The 16,918-nt window shown below is 37.6% G+C and overlaps 1 protein-coding gene across 9 annotated transcripts in view; it reads left to right on the top strand.

Moving 5' to 3' along the window:
• The window catches only part of SETD2 (SET domain containing 2, histone lysine methyltransferase), a 139,443-nt gene that overhangs the window by 73,883 nt on the left and 48,642 nt on the right, over positions 1-16,918 (top strand). Inside the window, exon 13 of one of the 9 annotated variants that reach the window (XM_087430873.1) lies at positions 1,165-1,332. The exons of 7 other annotated variants lie outside the window; for them this stretch is intronic. In XM_087430873.1, the coding sequence (XP_087286999.1) occupies positions 1,165-1,281 (117 nt within the window). In that variant the 3' untranslated portion in view covers positions 1,282-1,332. Of the gene's footprint in view, positions 1-1,164; positions 1,333-2,617; positions 2,720-16,918 lie in introns of those variants that run through there. One more of the 9 variants, XM_087430874.1, reaches the window with a different exon arrangement.

Below are 16,918 nucleotides of genomic sequence, written 5' to 3'. Positions count from 1 at the left end.
ACGTAATTTTAAAAAATAAGACATAATCGTCATCATTTCTTAAAAACCTGTCTCTTCTTGAAATCTGGAAAAAGTAAATATTTTTGTTTCTCTATATGGTAGTTTTTTATTGTAATTGTAGTGGTGTGACTTACTCTCTGAGATATCCTTAAACCAATTAGATATAACTGGTAATTTAAACTTACACTCTAGACATACATTTTTGAGTCCTACAAAATTATTTCTTCCCCTGCTTATTATCCTCCTCACTCCTATCTGAAGGATCAAAGCAGTTGCACAGTACTATGTAGCTTGATGATCCTCTTGATGGGGTTTAAAATTTTATTCATACTTAAAATATATCCTTCTTAACCTTCATATTTTGGATTTATCCCGATTCTTAGCATCAAGAAAGCCGTTAAATAAAATCCTCCTGCTTCAAAATTTAGTTTGCTCTGGAATCATTACCCATCTAAAATTGCATTACTGAGAAATGTTTTTCCTTGACTGAACTGTGATGTTTTGTTACACATTGGTACTAGGGTTCTTAATTCATCTATCATTCTAATTAACATTTACCATGGTTCTAATCTCAAAACTCTGATTATGGTTGTCCTTAAAAAAACAAACAAAACTTTAGCTAACATCTAACCAGAACTCTGAAATCAGGAACCCATAATTTGAACATATTTTAGAGGAACACATTGACTTGATGTGATTTCTGTATACTATCCCGGCATTCAAAGAGTTAACTACTTCTGTCTGACTTCCACCTATATATTAAGTAGATATTGGCAGAAAAGAAAATGTCTTATTCAACCAACCTTTGTTAAGTACCTGTGTCCAAGCACTATATAAGTTGCTGATGTTAATTCCAAGATCACACTAAAAAGCGTTGATCTAAGATTGTGGTTATGTTAGCCACTCCAAGCTTCCCTGACCTGGGGCCACTGTAACATTGCTGGACATGTGTTCCACTTGGCCTTTCTGCATACCGGATGGAGTGAAGAATTGAACGAGGTTGCTTCAGATTTCTTAATCTTGATTTTGCTGTAAAGGCAGACTATAGGGATCATCAATAAATGACAGAGGGTGGGAGGGAAGGGAATGAAGCTTCGTGAATTACTCTTTGTCCTCCCAGATCTGATGATGATCCCCCTTGTAACTTGAACCATTTCCATCTAGCTTCTCAGGGCAGCAAGGAGCTTGTTAACATCACCAGCTGACCATGTGTCTCCTTTTCTCAACTCCATTTTCAACTTCGTGCTGAAGAAAAACGAGAACCTAGCGTGCATTCTGTGAAGAAACAGGAAGATGGTTGGGAAGTTGGATGATGCATGAAAAATATAATAGGTGAAAAGAGGACAGAGGTGGTTAACTCACTGGCGCCGGCGTTATTTTGGTGCGTCCATTGCCGACAATGGATGTCGTTCCGGGGAAAATCCCGACTCCTGGCGAGAAAGGATTAAGTGAGCTACTTTTTCTATACCTCTATACACAGGACCACTACCTTGGCTCCACAAGGCTTACACATTTTGACTCCTAAAGTAGAATCAACAAGAAACATCACCTAGCACATTGCTACACATGAGCATGTATTCATTTTTATATGCAAGTTTACTGGGCTACATTTTCAGCAGGGACATGTGCATATATTCCTGTTTGCAAAAGGAATTGTTGTACATCACCCTTCGTGCTGAAAATATACCCTAGACTTCACAGGGCAAAACAGTGATTAATTATAACTTGACTGGAAAAATCTTCATTCACTTGGATCATGAGAAGAAGAGGTAAGGTTCCCATGAATTTGGCAATTTCAGTTGCAAACACCCAGGAGATTGTGATGGCTAGTGATTCCAGAGCCTCTCTTGTAAACACTTAGGTTACAGGATGTGCATCTCTCCTTATAATGAAGTTTAGATACTTACAGTTATACCTGGATTAGGTAATTTAGGGACAACATTCCATACATGTGATAAATTGGACTCTTCTTAATGACTATTCTTATCTTTTTCATCGTTATGTCAAGACATTGTCTTTAATTCAACAAACATTATTTTCCTAGAAAGTTAAGCATTAAACTCTCTACAGAAAGTTCAAATAAAACGGAGTTACCCAGCTGAAAAATTTTCTGATACTGCTTGGAATTTCAGTCTGTAACTAATATTGTATGTGAAATCTGCTATGCAACATTTCAAACTGAAATTTTGTGCTCTGTATTTCTGTTATGAATTTCAAAATCCTTAATAGAGATTATTCGGTATCCCTAAGGATCAAGATTACTTATCCTTTCCTTTAAAATTCAGAATTGCCCCCAAAGAATGCTATCTTAGATACTGCTACAATGAAAATTTTTTTATAGGTATCTCACTTGGTAAAAGGCAAACATGGTCTAAAACTTATTAGTAGTCTTTTTTGTTATTATCAGATAAATACTTTCATCTAAATCATGGGTTGTTCAAATCTGCCCTGCTGCCTGTTTTTGTAAATAAAGTTTTTTTTTGAACTGTACAGCCATGCTCATTCATTGACGTAGTGTCTGTGGCTGCTTTTGCACCACAGTGGTAGAATTGAGTAGTTGCTTCAGAAACTGGATGGCCAACAAAGCCTAAAATATTTAATATCTTGTCCTTTACAGAAAAAGTTTGCCAACAGCTGATCTAAACGATAAAGTACAGAATCTGGCTGCTCTAAACATTCTGATTTTGAATGAAGTCATTTTGACACTTTATTCTTTTGGGTGAGCTCTTAATTCTATTTCCCTTAAAGATATACTGATGTTTCTATAGCCCATGAAGATAGTTTTTTAAAAAAGTCTTGACTCTGTTTAGGAAAAATTAAGTGATTTGGATGTAAGACTATCTGAGAAGTGGGAGAGTATATACGTTATAGAATTACTGGACTAAAAGAGACATTTAAGGAATGTTGTTTTTCCCTCAGGACGATGATCAAGTTAGTCGGAGACTTAAGAGACTTTTTGAGTATAGATAAATACGTATAATCTAGTCTTATATGTAACCATAATGAAAATATATGTTTTCCTTCTTAGTATTAACTTTTAATTCTGGTGTGACTTCAGGCTTACAGGAAAACTGCCGGAATACTATTCTGTATGTATTCTGCATGTAATACACATTCTAGTGGCAAATGTAGAACAAAATCAGCTAAAAATCCTCTAAACCCTTCATCCAGATTCCCCAATGTTAACATTTTACCAAATTTGCCTTGGCATTTTCTCTTAATTTTTTTTAACTTTTAAAGTGTAAGTTACAGATATGACACCTGCTGCCCTTGGATTTTTAGTGTTTATGTCGTAAACATGAGGATATTCTCCTATATGTCTAAATCAGCAAATTACAATGACACGATACTATTATCTCATCAACAGACTTGATTCAAATTTTGCGAGTTATGCACATAATGTCCTCTATAGCACAAAAAAAAAAAAAAAAGAAAAAAAAATTTTTATCTGATCCAGAATCTAATCTGAAATCAAGTGTTACATTGAGTTGTCTCTCTTTCATATCCTTTAATCTGGAGTAGTTCCTCAGTCTTTCTTTGTCTTTTATAAACTTCACATTTTTTAATGTTTTTGAATTTTTTAGAATATTCCTCAATTTGGGCTTGTCTAAAGGATTCAGGTTATACATTTTTGTCAGGAATATTGCAGTAGTGTTCTTCACGTGATGTTGATTAGTCTCATTACAGGCATTGTCAACTTTGATCACTTAGTTAAGGTGGTGTCTGCCAGGCATTGCCAATGTAAAGTTACTATTTTTCCCTTTCTAATTAAACAGTATCACATAGGAGCACCTTTGGAAATATGTAAATATTCTATTTTTCATCAAATTTATCCATTAGTTTTAAAACCCAGTGAATTTGCCTGAAATCGCTTAAACTTGATGGTTGCCAAATGGTGATTTTCTAATCCATCATTCCTTTTACTTCAGTGTTTTTTGGTTGGCATTCTTTTGTAAGCAACAGCCTTCCCTGCTTTCCCATTTAGTTCTTTATTCATTGATTTATGTCAGTTTAGGCTCATGGATTCTCATTTTATTCATTGAATTATGATCCATTAATTCCATTATTTACTTGATGCTTAAATTATGCCTTATTTGGCCAGTGGAAGACCCTTTAACTTCCCTTCTGTGAGATTTTGATATGTCTCCATTATTATTTTAACTTGGTACAACATGCTGTTCCAGGCCCATCTTGTACTTTCCCTTACCCAGCCCTGGAATCAGCCATTTCTCCAAGGAGCTCTCGTTCCTTGTGGTGGGAAATGATACTTTGAAACCAAGATCTGGCCTATAGATGAGATCATTGCTACTTGCGCATTGCTTGTAGGAGCTGTCAGCAGACTGTAACATATATATATGTATATTTATGAATGTATATGTATATGAATATATATGTATATTTATGTATGTATATGAATGAATGTGTATACACAGAATATACTTGGCCTCTCTATCATTTCTCTTCTCTTCTGTTAATCTGAGACACACTCTTCTGAATCATTTGAGTTTCCTTCTGTGGCTCTCACTGATTGTTCCTATTCTCCCTATCCCATAAAAAGTGGTATTTCTTAGGGCATCTGAGATTTCTTTTCCCCTACAGCCTTCTATTTGTCCTTCTTGCTCCTATTCTTTTCCCCCTTCATATTATTATTTATTATGCTACAGTGTTATCTTTTTTAAAAACACAGATCTGATCGATAGGAATCTCCAGTAGCATCATAGAGACTCTCATTACTCAAAGAACAAAGACTTTAGTGTGTGATATGAAAAGTACTTCTATGTTTATTTAACCTTCTTGCCCAACAATTTCTCTTACACACTCAGTGCATGAGTCATATCAGGCTGTTTATACATAGTCACCTTTCCATGTCCTTGTATATGCTGTTCTCTTTGCTTGGAATATTTTTTCTTTTCTTCCTTTCTTTTTTTTTTTTTAAATCTTCCTTTATTTAGAGTTACAGTTACAGTTCATTCTTTGTGATGCTTTGTCCTTTTCAGTATTTCTATACTGTGGTAGTAATCTTAACAGACTACTAAAATTACTTGTTTAGATGTTTGTTTCCCCTCACTGGACTATGAGATCTTCAAGGGCGGGGACCATTTCTTAATCTTTGTAGTAAGAGTTAATTTTATTATGATATCTTTATAGTAATGGTTATAATAATAAGTCACCTCTTAATAACAGTGAATGACTACTATGTGCCCCCTACAGTCTGTGCTGCATTCAGTAGCCAGGGTGATCTTTTGGAAATACAGATCTGTTCATGTTGGTGTCCTAAGTAAAACTTTTAAATGGTTCCTCATTAAACTGTTAAAATTAAATCCATTTTTCTTAATGAAGCTTGCACACCATGCCATAGTCTTGTCCTCATTTATTTATGCAGTCTTACCTCAAGCCATTCTGGCCCACCAGTGGACCTGTGCTACTAACATTCAAACACATACATTCACTCATTCTTTGTGTGTGTGTGTGTGTGTGTGTGTGTGTGTGTGTGTGTGTGTTTGAGGAGATCAGCCCTGTGCTAACATCTGCGAATCCTCCTCTTTTTTTGCTGGGGAACACCAGCCCTGGGCTAACATCCGTGCCCATCTTCTTCCACTTTATATGGGACGCTGCCACCACATGCCTTGCCAAGCAGTGCGTCGGTGTGCGCCCGGGATCCGAACCGATGAGCCCCGGGCTGCCGCAGCGGAGCGCGCGCACCTGTTTGCGCCACTGGGCCGGCCCCAATTCACTCATTCTTGAAAACACTTTCTTTTGTTTAGATGTCTCTTCTCATTTAAGTTTCATCCTTTCCCCAGGAAGGCCATTCCTATTTCTCCAAGGCAAAGTATTCTGCCCTTTCTGTATGATCTCGTAATATCCTTTCCAATCATAGCAGATAATATTTCATAATTGTACATTGTGTGAAGGCAGAGGCTGCTTCTGTCTTGGTCACTTGAGGCTCTAGGGCACTGTGAGAGCCTAGAATGTAGTTTGGCACTTCATAAGTAGAAGAAATAAAGGTCTGTCTTTTTCCATGGTACCATACTGCTTCTTGAATCCATAGTGTGTGTATTTTACTTGATGGGTGGTCAGAAAATATTTTAGTGAGTGTCCCGTAATCTTTACAACCCTGTAAAGTACATGTTGGTGTTTTTATCAGCTGTAAAATGGAAACAAATAGGGCCATGAGGTTGTGACTTAGCTTTTAAGTGACAGAGCTGAAAATTGACTCAGGTCTTCTGATTTAAATCCTGTGTCTTTCCACTCCTTTTTCTCATCCAGGAGATATTGATTTCTGTATCCTTGCTAGGCAATTTATGCAATTATGTACCTTTGGTGAATACTTTTCATATTTCTCTTAATCTGCTTCTGATTTAGAAACTGTAGTTAAGTCCAAATTCATTCTGAAATCCTAGAAACTACCATTTTAGTGTTTTGTTCAAGTAATGCTGCAGAGATTTTCAACCTGTGGTCCATGATTGAACTTCAGGGGATTTTCAGAACTCCTGAAATCATATGCAAAACTGTGGGGGTTTCTGTGGCAAGGGTCCATAAATATGATCAGCTTCTCAAACAGGGGTGTGTATATATCTGGGTTGGGAGAGGAATGGACTGTGGTCCAAAAAGTATTTTCTGGATGATTTGGACAGCAGTAGGGCTCCTACTCTTAACTATAGTATTGGGTTGACTAGTGCAGATGTAACTTCAATGAAATCACTTGGAGGGCTGTGGTGATTTTTAACTTTTTTTTTTTTTTTTTTTAAGATTTTATTTATTTATTTTTCCCCCTAAAGCCCCAGTACATAGTTGTCTGTCATAGCTGCACATCCTTCTAGTTGCTGTATGTGGGACGCGGCCTCAGCATGGCTGGAGGAGGAGTGGTGCCTCGGTGCGCACCCGGGATCCGAACCCCGGCCGCCGGCAGCGGAGCGCACGCACTTAACCGCTAAGCCACGGGGCCGGCCCGGTTTTTAACTTTTAATTAGAAAAATTATAGAAGAGGTAGTTAAAGTTGAAAAATGTGAGGAAAAATCTTGGATTTGGAATTAATTTGGCTAGAAAACAAATCTGAAATTAGAGAAACATTTAATCATGACCTTGATTACTCTTCAGTGTGTACTTACCAACATGAAAGCACTTTTATTTTTCTACACACATATTTAGTACTGGGCTAGAGAGGCCTTGAAAGCAGGGACTTATGTCAGCTGTTCACCTTGTGCTTCAGTACATAAGCCTAGCACATTTTAGATGTGTGTTGAATAAAACTAAGCATTGCTATGGTAGATTTTTTGAATTAAAGTCAAGGTGGGTAAGGCTAGAGAAGAAGGAGGTGGGCGAGACAAGTTTAAACTGAGTGGCAGTGAACTAGCAAGGCTTTTTAAGGTATGGCCCTTGCTGAGGAGCAGCATTTAGAAGTTGCCTTGGGAGTCCCCAGGTTCCTTAGGCCTTTGCCTGAGACATCACAGCCCCCAGGTGGTGGTCTTTACCATGAATACAGTCACAATGCACAGAAGTCTTTTGATACTATATCTAGGGCTTCTTCTGAGGCATGTTATCTTTTTTTCTTCTTTAAATTTTAATTTTTTTTATTTTTATTTTTTTTTGTGAGGAAGATCAGCCCTAAGCTAACATCCGATGCCAATCCTCCTCTTTTTGCTGAGGAAGATTGGTGCTGGGCTAACATCCGTGCCCATCTTCCTCTACTTTATATGGGACACCGCCACAGCGTGGCTTGATGAGCAGTGTGTATGTCTGCACCCAGGATCTGAACCTGCGAACCCCGGGCTGCCAAAGTGGAGCGCGCAAACCCAACCACTACGCTGCCGGGCTGGCCTCTAATTTGCATTTATCTTATGCATGAAGTATTGAATATCTTTACATTTGTACTTCCGATTTTAAGAACTGTGTCCATATCCTTTGTTCATTTTTCTGAGTGGCTGAAAACTGAAACTGGATCTTACTACCTTTCATTTCTTGGCAGCCCAGCTATCTGAAGTTAGAAGAGCGTCTCTTCAGGGGTTTAAAAGAATAAAAAAAATTATTCTACTCCCCTTTTCACTCTCACTCTCCCTTCATCTGCCCCCCCTCATATGTGTGATTTTATGAGACCTCCAGATATGTATATTAAGTTTTTTTTCCAGTCAAATCTCAGGACCTCTGTGACCTAATGGAGATCCCCCTACTTCCAACATTTGCAATGCAATTTATGAGATAAAACCAGACTCTTATGCTTTACAGGGACATGATGATAGGAGTTAAACAATTCTTCCTTCTGTTAAAGGAAGTTAAATCCTGCTTATAGAACCATTACCACTGAAAGTGTTTCATAGAATTTATGCTGAGGGAAAAGGAGCTAGGCATATATCAGTATTTGCCCAGTAATTTTTTTTAATTGGACCTTGGGGTGGTGTAGGGTTGAGGTGTAGACATTGAGGTTATAGGTAGTATGTTCATTTTTAAATTTTGTTGTTAATTTTGAGAAAATGGATTTTTTAAATCTTTATGCTAGTGTATAAAATTGTGAATCAAGTTTCATGACAGGGTCATATATTACCCAAAGATGTGCTTTTATTTCTCTAGATCAAGGGTTAACAATATTTTTTCTGTAAAAGGCCAGATAGTAAGTATTAAAATATTAAAATTTAAAATGTGACTTTCTTCGTCTTCTCCTCCTCCTTTTTTCTCTCTTCTTCTTTCCCTTTTTTCTTTTTCCCTTCATTCAAAAATGTAAAAAAATCATTCTTGGCTGAAGTTGAGGGGGTATTTACGTAACCAGGCCACAGGTCAGATTGGGAATCAGGTTCCATAGCAGTCTAATATTACCCAAAGATACGTGCTTTAATATCCTTAGCCTTGATGACTAAGAGAACTCATTTAATCATGTATTTTATCAGATGATTTATCTATAAGCCATATGGTTTCAGTGGGAACCAAAGGAGCTTAAATTTTTTCATCATTTTGTTTCTCTAAGTTCTTACCTCTTTTTCTAAATTTTCAGTATTCAATAAATTCAGATAAATATTTGGTATGTTTGCTTTGAACCCTAAAACTTCACAAATGCCTGAAAATCTTGGGAAGATGGTGGGATTTTTGGAAATCTTTTTCAAATATATTTAATTACCTTGGAAAATCTTCTCTCACATGTAGCTAAATACATAAATACACATTCATATATACATACACGCAGATACACAAATATATGGTATTCTTAGTATCTTAATCTTCACAGTTTCAAAATTGCTTAGAGAAACAAAAGTTACAACAAAAAACATTAATTGATGAACTGAATGCTTAAAAAATTAATTCTCTGGCTATTATTATAAAGACAAGAAATAACAAGTATTGGGGAGGATCTGGAGAAAAGGAAACCCTAATACACTGCTGGTGGAATGCAAACTGGTGCAGCCACTATAGAAAACAGTAAGGAGATTTCTCAAAAAATTAAAAACAGAAATACCATATGATCCAGCTGTTCCACTTCTGGGTATTTATCCAGTGTTTTCATTCCAAAGAATGAATTAGTGTTTTCATTCCAAAGAATGAATTCGAAAAGATATATGCACCCCTATATTCATTGCAGCGTTATTCACAATAGCCAAGACTTGGAAGCAACCCAAGTGCCCATGAATATATGATTGAATAAAAAAGATGTGGGGTGTGTGTGTGTGTGTGTGTGTGTGTGTGTGTGTGTGTGTATATATATATAATGGAATACTACTCAGCCATTGAAAAAAGACTAAATCATGCCATTTGCAACAACATGGATGATCTGAAGGGTATTATGCTAAGCGAAATAAGTCAGACCGAGAAAGACAAATACTGTATGATTTCACTCGTGGAAGATAAACAAACAAACAAACAAACAAACATATAGATAAGGAGAACAGATTGTTGGTTACCGGAGGGGAAGGGGATGGGAGGAGGATGAAAGGGGTAAAGGGGAACATATGTATGGTGATGGATGGAAACTAGAGTTTTGTGGTGAACACGGTACAGTCTCTACAGAAGCGGAAATATAATGATGTACACCTGAAATTACACAACGTTATAAACAAAGGTGATCTCCATAAAATAATTTTTAAAAAATTTAATTTTCATTCACTCATCCCTTCTCAGTTAACGTTAGCATCTGTCCTTGTCTAATGGATTATTGTCTTTCTCAGCCAAAGTCTCACTGTCATAAAAATAGGGTAATGCAGTACAAATACAGTGTAGATCTATTCTATTACAAAATAAAAATGCATTGATTTCATAAAGTCAATGAAAATAATACTGAAGCAGTTGGAAGGAAATATACAAAGATAGTAGTGTAGTAGAAATATTTCCAGAAAGAGTAATGAAAGGATTCTGAGAGACTTTTGGGAAAAGAATGTTGTTGTGTTATTGGTCAATTATTTGGAAAAGTATACCCCAAAACATCAATAGTTGTTTCATCTTTTTTGGGAAGAGTTAGTGAAGTTTTCTCTCACATATTGATTTTGGGATTACAAATAAGTTTTAGTAAGTTGGTGAACTTGCAGATACAGAATCTATGAATAATGCGGACAAGTGGAATCATACAATAAGTAGCTTTTTGTGTCTGGCTTCTTTTACTTAGCATAGGATTTTCCAGGTTCATCCATGTTGTAGCATGTATCAATACTTAATTCTGTTTTATAGCTGAATGGTATTACATTGTATGGATATACTCCATTTTGTTATCCATTCATCAGTTGATGGACATTTGTGTTGTTTCCACTTTTTTGGCTGTTAGGAATAATGTTACTATGAATATCCATGTACATTTTTTTTGTGTGAACACCTGTTTTCGTTTGTCTTGGGTATATACCTAGGAGTGGAATTTTGGGGTCATGATAATTCTATGTTTAACTTGTTGAGCAAGTTTTCCACAGTTGCTGCACCATTTTATATTCCCACTGGCAATATATGAGGTTTCCAGTTTCTCTACATCCACACTGACACTTACCATTTTGTTTTTTTGGTAATAGCCATTCTGGTGAATGTGAAGTGATATCTCTTTGTGGTTTTTTGTTGTTGTTGTAGTAAAATACACATAACATAAAATTTGCCATCTTAACCATTTTTTTTAATAATTTTATTTATTTATTTATTCCCCCAAAACCCCAGTAGATAGTTGTATGTCATAGCTGTACCTCCTTCTAGTCGCTGTACGTGGGACGCGGCCCCAGCACGGCCAGAGAAGCGGTGCGTCGGTGCGCGCCCGGGACCGAACCTAGGCCGCCAGCAGCGGAGCGCTGCTGGCACTGGGCACTTAACTGCCAAGCCACAGGCTGGCCCCCATCTTAACCATTTTTAAATATACAGTTCAGTGGTATTAAATATATTCACTTTGTTTTGCAACCATCATCATCATCTATCCCTGTAACTCTTTTCATCTTGTAAAACTGAAACTCTATAACCATAAAACAATAACTCCTCATTCCCCCTTCCCCCAGCTCCTGACATCCACCATCCTACTTTCTGTCTCTATTATTTTGACTACTCTAAGTACCTCCTGTGAGTGGAATCACACAGTATTTGCGTTGTTTTTGTTTTTTGTGAATGGCTTATTTCACTTAACATAATGTCCTCAAAGTTTATCCATGTTGTAGCATATTGTAGAATTTCCTTCTTTTTAAAGGCTGGATAGGGCTGGCCCCGTGGCTTAGCGGTTAAGTGCTTGCGCTCTGCTGCTGGCGGCCCAGGTTCGGATCCCTGGCACGCACTGACACACCGCTTCTCTGGCCATGCTGAGGCCGTGTCCCACATACAGCAACTAGAAGGATGTGCAGCTATGACATACAACTATCTACTGGGGCTTTGGGGGGACAGTAAATAAATAAATAAAATTTTAAAGGCTGGATAATATTCTGTTTGTATACCATATTTTGCTTATCCATTCATCAGTGGACAGACACTTGGGCTGCTTCCACATTTTAGCTATTGTGAATAATGCTGCTCTGAACATGGGTGTACAAATATCTCTTCGAAGCCCTGCTTTCAATTCTTTTGGGTGTATACTCAGAAGTGGAATTGCTGGATCATGTGGTAATTCTATTTTTAATCTTTTGAGGAATCACCATACTGTTTTCCACAGAGGCTGTACTGCTTTACATTCCCACCAATAGTGCACAAGGGTTCCAGTTTCCCCACATTCTTGTCTCGTAGTTTCAGTTTGTGTTTCCCTAACGATTAGTGACGTTGTGCGTCTTTTCATGTGTTTATTGGCCATCAGTATATCTTCTTTGGAGATATGTCTATAGAGATCCCTTGCCCATTTTTAATTGGGTTGTTTGTTTTTTTGTTGAGTTGTAAGAGTTCTTTATATATTTGGATATCAGATATCTGATTTGTAAATATTTTTTCCCATTCTGTGGGTGTCTTTTCACTTTTTTAATGATGTCCTTTGAACCACAAAAGTGTTTAATTTTGATGAAGTCCATCTTATCTAGTTTTTCTTTTTTTTTTTTGTGAGGAGGACTAGCCCTGAGCTAACATCTGATGCCAATCCTCCCGTTTTTTTCGTTGAGGAAGACTGGGCTTGGGCTAACATCTGTGCCCATCTTCCTCTACTTTATATGGGACGCCGCCACAGCATGGCTTAACAAGCGGTGCGTCGGTGCGTGCCCGGGATCCAAACCTGCAAACACCGGGCCCGCTGCAGCGGAGCGTGAGCACTTAACCTCTATGCCACCGGGCCGGCCCCTCTACTTTTTCTTCTGTTCTGTATGTTTTTAGTGTCATATTTAAGAATCCATCACAAAATCCAAGGTCATGAATATTTACCTCTGTTTTCTACTAATTTTAAGTTCTAGCTTTTACATTTAGGTTTTTGATCTGAGTTAATTTTTGTATTTGGTGTGAGGTAAGAATCAAACTTTTTTGTGTGCGGATATCCAGTTGTCCCAGCACGATTTCTTGAAAAGAGTTTTTTCCCCCCAGTTGAATGGTCTTGGCACCCTTGTTGAAGATCATTTGGCCATAGATGTATGGGTTTATTTCTGGACTCTCAGTTCTGTTCCATTGATTTATATTTCTGTCCTTATGTCAGTACCACACTATTTTGATTACTGTAGCTTGGTATAGTAAGTTTTGAAATTGAGAATTGTGAGTCTTTCTACTGTGTGTGTGTTTTCAAGATTGTTGGCTCTTCAAGGTCCCTTGCAATTCCATGTGAATTTTAGGATCAGCTTTTCCATTTCTGCAAAAAAGGCAGTTGGAATTTTGATAGAGAAAATTACATTGAATCTGTAGATCATTTTGGGTAGTATTGCCATCCTGACAACATTGTCTTCCAATCCATAACCATAAGTTTCTCCATTTATTTAGGTCTTCTGTCATTTCTTGCAACCAATGTTTTATAATTTTCAGTGTACTAGCCTTGCTCTTCCTTGGTTAAGCAATGTATTCCTACTTACTTATTTTTTGTTGCTAATGTAATATGTAATGATTTTCTTGATTTCATTTTTGGCTTGTTCATTGCTGGCTTATAGAAATACTATTGATTTTTGTATGTTGATCTTGTATCGTGCAGTTTTGGTGAGGTCATTTATTATCTTTAATAGATTTTGTGTGTGGATTCTTTAGGATTTTCTATATACAAGATCATTTTTTCTGTGAATAGAGATAGTTGTACTTCTTTCTTTCCAATTTGAATGCCTTTTATTTTTTTTCTTGCCCAATTGCCCTGGCTAGAACTTCTAGTACAAGGTTGAATAGAAGTAGGGAGAGCAGGCATCTTTATTTTGTTTTGATTTTAGGGGGAAAGCTTTCAGTGTTTTACCATTAAGTACCATGTTAGTTGTGGGTTTTTCATGGATGCCCTTAATCAGATTGAGGAAGTTTCCTTCTAGTCCTAGTTTCTTGAGTGTTTTTATCGTTAAAGTATGTTGAATTTTGTCAAGTACTTTTTCTACGTCAATTGAGATGATCATATACACATGTATTTTTAATATATATATCGTTTTTTTTTTAATTCAGCACTATGTTTTTAAGATCCATCCATGTTGCTTTGTATTCTTTCTAGTCTTTTGCTTCTAACTGCTGCCTTTTATTTCCTGGTGTGCATCTAACAATAGTTTATCCATCCTTTCCCTGTTGATGGATACCCAGATTGCCTTCAACTCTCTTCTACCATAGACATTGTGATGATGAACATTTTCTGCATATCCCTATATGAGCCAATGTGAGGTTGTGTTTTTTTTTTGGCATATAAACCCAGGTGCAGACTTGCTAGGTCATAATCTTTTTGTTCCTGTTTGGTGCTCTTAGCTCTAATCCCTCTTTAGTCAGAAGTATTTGATATTTCTTTAATTCTGAAAAACTCATCATCATTATTTCCTAAAATAGTTGCTTCTCTCCTAGGACTTCTTAAACCTAAAGTTGGCACTTGAACTCCATATCTTGTAGCTTTGCTTTCATATTTTCTCTTTGTCCCCTCCTGCCGTTGTTTGTCTGCTCTTCTGCTATGAAAGTGGCACCTTGTTCACAGCCTCTCTCTCTCTCTTTTTTTTTGTTCTTAGACTTGCTATCATTTAGGAAAATATCTAGGAAAAAAGATTTGGTTGGCACATACACAATTTAATCTGTACTTGCTAACAAGGAAAAACTAAAATAATCTAGTCTTAGTTTTAAAAAGCAAATCTGGGGGGCCGGCCCGGTGGCGTAAGCAGTTAAGTGCACGCGTTGCGCTGCGGCAGCCTGGGGTTTGCCGGTTCGGATCCCAGGCAAGCACCGACGCAGCGCTTGGCAAACCATGCTGTGGGGGCGTCCCATATAAAGTAGAGGAAGATGGGCACGGATGTTAGCCCAGGGCCAGTCTTCCTCAGCAAAAAGAGGAGGATTGGCAGATGTTAGCTCAGGGCAGATCTTCCTCACAAAAAAAAAATAAATAAATAAAAAGCAAATCTGTTATTACAGGATAGATAATCTGATCTCTATAATAAAAGGTAAAAAATTAATTGTACTCTCATAAGTTATTTTGTTCTCAAGTTCTTGTTTAGCTCAAGAACAGTCTACATCAGTGTTAACTAAAAGTTTTGTTATAAAGTATTGTTTCATAATTTTGTTTTAGTCCTGTTTCTACAGTCTATTTCTAGCAGTTCATTTGGGATGTGTTAAAAATGTGCTGCAGTGCTTTGCAGTGATTGGCCAAGGGTAGGCCAAGTTCTAAACTTTGAAAAGAGTTAAAAATTTTGCAGAGGCACACTTATTAGTCTGACCCTGGAAATATATAATTTGTGGTTACATGTGAGGCCTGTAAATGATGTTTTTACCAGGGATGAAAGAGAATCATGGTATAGGTTTAGTGATAAAAAGCATGAGATATGCAATATTTTTTTAGTTTATTTAGCACTGTGTGGTTGGTTTCTGCTTCTTCTGCTTCCCTCTCAGTTTTCATTATTTGTGGGACTTTGGAAAAATTCGTTTCCATTTTCAGGGCTTCAAAGTAGGGTAATCTGAGTTTCCAGCTTAAATTTTATGTGTAGCTTTGACTATATGAAGAAGAGGATCAAGTTAGTAACTCCAAGTGCTTGGGTGCATGTTGATAGAACTTGTTCCCCATAATGTTAGGCATGCACTAATAGTCAGTATCTCTTGGTCCACTAGTCAGTAGTAATCATCCGTTTTGTGCACATCAGAATACATTTTTTACTTAGCAGTTGCTCTAAACTTTTGAATAGAATTAAGAATGTATCTTTGAGAAGCGTTTCCTCTGGAACAGTAACTTCCACCACAGAGTGGGTCCCCAACTTGAGGTCTGTGTAATAAATTACTATAAGTGTTTCTAATGCCAAGACCTTGTGCAAAAGAAACTAAATAGGTTAAAATTGTGTAATCCTTAGTTGATGCAGACGTCCCTCGGTTTGTCTGTCTAAGCACCCTTTGTGAATGAACATGTTATCTTTTGGAGTGCCTCGGTTTACAGAGTACCTAATGCAATAGTCATTTTCAGGCTCTTTAAAATTAGCAGAATACTTGTTTTTCCCTGTAGTGTGGGTAGGTGCTGATAAGTGGCATTCTTACTTTTTCCCCAAGTTTAATAACTCCTCTGAGAGGTGGACAGAGAAGTCAGACAGAACTATGAGTGTCAGCTTTGTTCTTCCTGTCTTTATCCCTGATTCAGTATAACCCACAGCTAGACACTGACAGCTAGACAACTCTGGGCATCTCTCAGAAGAGCAGATTGGAATGTATCCTCTCTTCAGGCAAAAGCAGCCCAAGAAGAGAGAGAACCCAGATGACTCTGAGCTGAGGACAGGCATGTATAGGTCTTTCTCTCAGATTCTCCTTTGTGAGGAGGCGTTAGTGAAGACTATTAAGAGAAGCCAGTAGTTGAGTGGTTCTCAACCTTCTCCAGGCATCAGAATCATCTGGGGAACCTTCTCAAAAATACAGATTCCCGGGACCCGCACCCAGAGTTTTAGATTGTTTGTCTGGGACAGTATTTCTTTTTTTTTTTTTTTAATAATTTTATTTATTTATTTTCCCCCCAAAGCCCCAGTAGATAGTTGTATGTCACAGCTGCACATCCTTCTAGTTGCTGTATGTGGGACGCAGCCTCAGCGTGGCCGGACAAGCGGTGCGTCGGTATGCGCCCGGGATCCGAACCCAGGCCGCCGGTAGTGGAGTGCGCGCACTTAACCGCTAAGCCACGGGGCCGGCCCTGGGACAGTATTTCTGTAAAAGTTTCCTGGAGTGGTCTAATTGTCCAGCCAGAGTTGAGACTCATAGTTCTAATGGAAGTCCTACATAGGAAAGAAAGGCTAGGGGGACGGAGGATGCCACCTACATTTGTGCATAAATCCCCAAAATGGTACTCCTTCCCAAAATAATGCTGACTGTTAGCCATATCCTTTTTTTTTTTTTTTTTGTGAGGAAGATCAGCCCTGAGCTAACATCCATGCTAATCCTCCTCTTTTTGCTGAGGAAG

The sequence above is a fragment of the Ceratotherium simum genome, chromosome 5 (assembly GCF_057802395.1).
Source record: "Ceratotherium simum simum isolate JZ-2026a chromosome 5, ASM5780239v1, whole genome shotgun sequence".
NCBI classification, from domain to species: domain Eukaryota; kingdom Metazoa; phylum Chordata; class Mammalia; order Perissodactyla; family Rhinocerotidae; genus Ceratotherium; species Ceratotherium simum.
This window is presented reverse-complemented; position numbering and strand designations above follow the sequence as displayed.